The following is a 2,490-nucleotide window of genomic DNA, read 5'->3' as shown; positions in this document are numbered from 1 at the left end:
ATTGCCATGTTTCATAGGTCTTTACTAACCTAAAGATTGGCTACTCTTGGGTTAGGTGCCCATTCTCATCCAAACACTAGTAGCTTGAAGTGGCAGTAATCATTTAGTCCAAAACTTGGCCGTCTTGGCACAGATGTCTATGGGTGAGGCAGTTTTTCCTGAAAGGAGGCATCCACGTAATAATCATTTCAATTCTGGCCTTTCCAACAGCACTGCATAGACTTTAGTCCAGGCTCTAATACTTTATTTTGTATAAACTTCTAGAGATTAATTTTTGGTATTTAGAAATAGATATTTTGGGGTGAAATTAATTTTATATTATTTTCCATATTATTACCTTTCTCATCTGGAACTAGATAAAATATAAGCACTTCAATTTTCCATCCATGGTCTAGGAAGCAGACTTGAGGTATTTAAATTTTAACTCTCAGATCTTAGCTCTGATGTTCACTTCTAAATTCTGTACACAATTTCTAATACTCTTCAAAGCACTCAGTTCAGGCTCCTGGCCTCTAGATGGCCCTCTGTCTGTTGGAGTTGCCTCAAAACCTACTTCATGAGGAGGAAAAGTTAGTCACAGATCTCTGTGGATAGTACAAGTTATCTTGTATCTTTACTTAGAGAGTCGTGTAGGAGTATAATGGAATGGGAATTTTTCTCTTTTGAAGAGTCCCTCCAAAGTAAGGAATAATCCTGACATCACTTTTGCCCGCACCTCATGGCCCTTGACTTGAGCCCAAGCACCTTGGTTTTATAGCTTATCTCAGCCTTACGTTAGTGGAAATTCCAGCCAGCTCTCACATATCTCAAGTGAGGGAGCACAACAGTAATCTCTTCAACTCTGCTCTTACCCCAGCCCAGTCCTTTTGGTTCTAGAACACAGTCGACAGTCAGGGTCAGATGTGCTGTTCCCTCGTTATGGAATCAGGTGAATCTGACAGTGGGAAGCTGGGAGATAGGAAGAGAAAGGTGTAAATAAGAAAAAAAAAAAGTGAAACTGAGGGGAATTAGATGCTATCATTCAGATTGTAAAGCAAATAGAAGGATGTCTGGCAATGTGAGAAGTAAGGCATGATTTTTAGAAAATGGTTATTTTCTGCATATTTAAAAACTTTTTATTTTTTAATTTTCAAGATGATTATAGAGCTTGGGACATTCAGAAAAGTGAACTTTATAAACCAGAAGAAACTTATCATCCCCCTACTGTGAAATTTGGAAATTTGACTACGTTTCAGGACGACTATGTTCCTCAGGAGGTAAAGCCTAGGCAAAGCTTGAAACCCTCGTCTGTGGTCAAACGTTCTACAATCCCTTTTAATGGTGATACAAGTCATCGCCTTGATTATGTGCCGCATCAGCTAGAATTCAAGTTTGCAAGGCCAAAAGAAGTTTATAAGCCAACCAGCCAACCTTTTGAGGATCTCACAACTCACCGCAATGACTTTCAGGGTCTCGTTGGTGAAACTGCAAAAATCTGCAAGCCTGCATACAATAGAGTGACCCAAAGTGCCCAGTTTGAAGGAAGCACTGAATTCCAAGAAAGTTTTCAACCATGGGGAATCCCACCACCGGTAGTCAAGAAAATACCGGAGTATGTCCCACCTGCGGGTACTATGCAGTTAAGCAGCACAAGCCATCTTGACTATGTTCCATATCTGGCCAACCGTGTTGTTCCCATAAGGCCAGTTTCTTATAGAAGAAATAACAATTTTCCTTTCCAAGGAAAAAGCACTACGAAGGAAGATTTTCCAGCATGGGAAAGTTGTCGTCCGGAAATTATTAAGAGGCATCAGCAGATTCCCAGCCCATCTGGAAAATTTGATGGTTTGAGCACTTTCAGATCTCATTACGTGCAACATGAACTGATTCCCACTGAGAGTTGCAAACCTGTAAATGTTGCTCTTAGGAGTTCTATTCCATTTGATGATGTAACCATGTACTCTACAGAGTACACACCAAAGAAACAGGAAATCTGCCCTGCTAGCTATCCTTCCCCTCCAGGTTATATATTTGAAAATACAAATTCCCAAGGTCATAAATTCTTCCGCAAGGTCACTCCTGCAGTGAAGGCTTTCTAATCATCAAATCATGCTTAAAGGAAAGCTACCTAGCAAGATGTTGGTTTTCCAAGGGCAAAACCAATTTTTATAGTGGAAAAAAAATTGAGAGATAATGAATCATTTTTTTCAGATTTTGAAATAATAAAATCAGAAAATTTACTATAGGAAATCAGAATCTTAAAATGTATTTCATTTTTTATCTTTTAACCAAGATTATTCTTTAATATGCATTTTGAAAGCTGAATAATATATATTCTCATCTGAACAATTTTAATATCAAACATACAGTTGGATAGCTGGTCCCCAATCTATTATCATTTATACTTCTGTTTATAATTATGGCAGTTATACCAGTATTCACATACCCATTTTCATTTATCAAGTGCATTAGGGCCATCTAGAACACCATTGAAAATGATATATGGACTCC

At 38.3% G+C, this 2,490-nt stretch overlaps 1 protein-coding gene across 1 annotated transcript; it reads left to right on the top strand.

Moving 5' to 3' along the window:
* Positions 1-708: 708 nt before the first annotated feature.
* SAXO2 (stabilizer of axonemal microtubules 2) lies at positions 709-2,115 on the top strand. Its single transcript, XM_064267199.1, has one exon. It carries the CDS (start codon positions 1,086-1,088, stop codon positions 2,076-2,078), a length of 993 nt encoding a protein of 330 aa, XP_064123269.1. The 5' UTR covers positions 709-1,085; the 3' UTR covers positions 2,079-2,115.
* Positions 2,116-2,490: the final 375 nt, after the last annotated feature.

The sequence above is a fragment of the Loxodonta africana genome, chromosome 13, assembly GCF_030014295.1.
Source record: "Loxodonta africana isolate mLoxAfr1 chromosome 13, mLoxAfr1.hap2, whole genome shotgun sequence".
Taxonomy (NCBI): Eukaryota; Metazoa; Chordata; class Mammalia; order Proboscidea; family Elephantidae; genus Loxodonta; species Loxodonta africana.
This window is presented reverse-complemented; position numbering and strand designations above follow the sequence as displayed.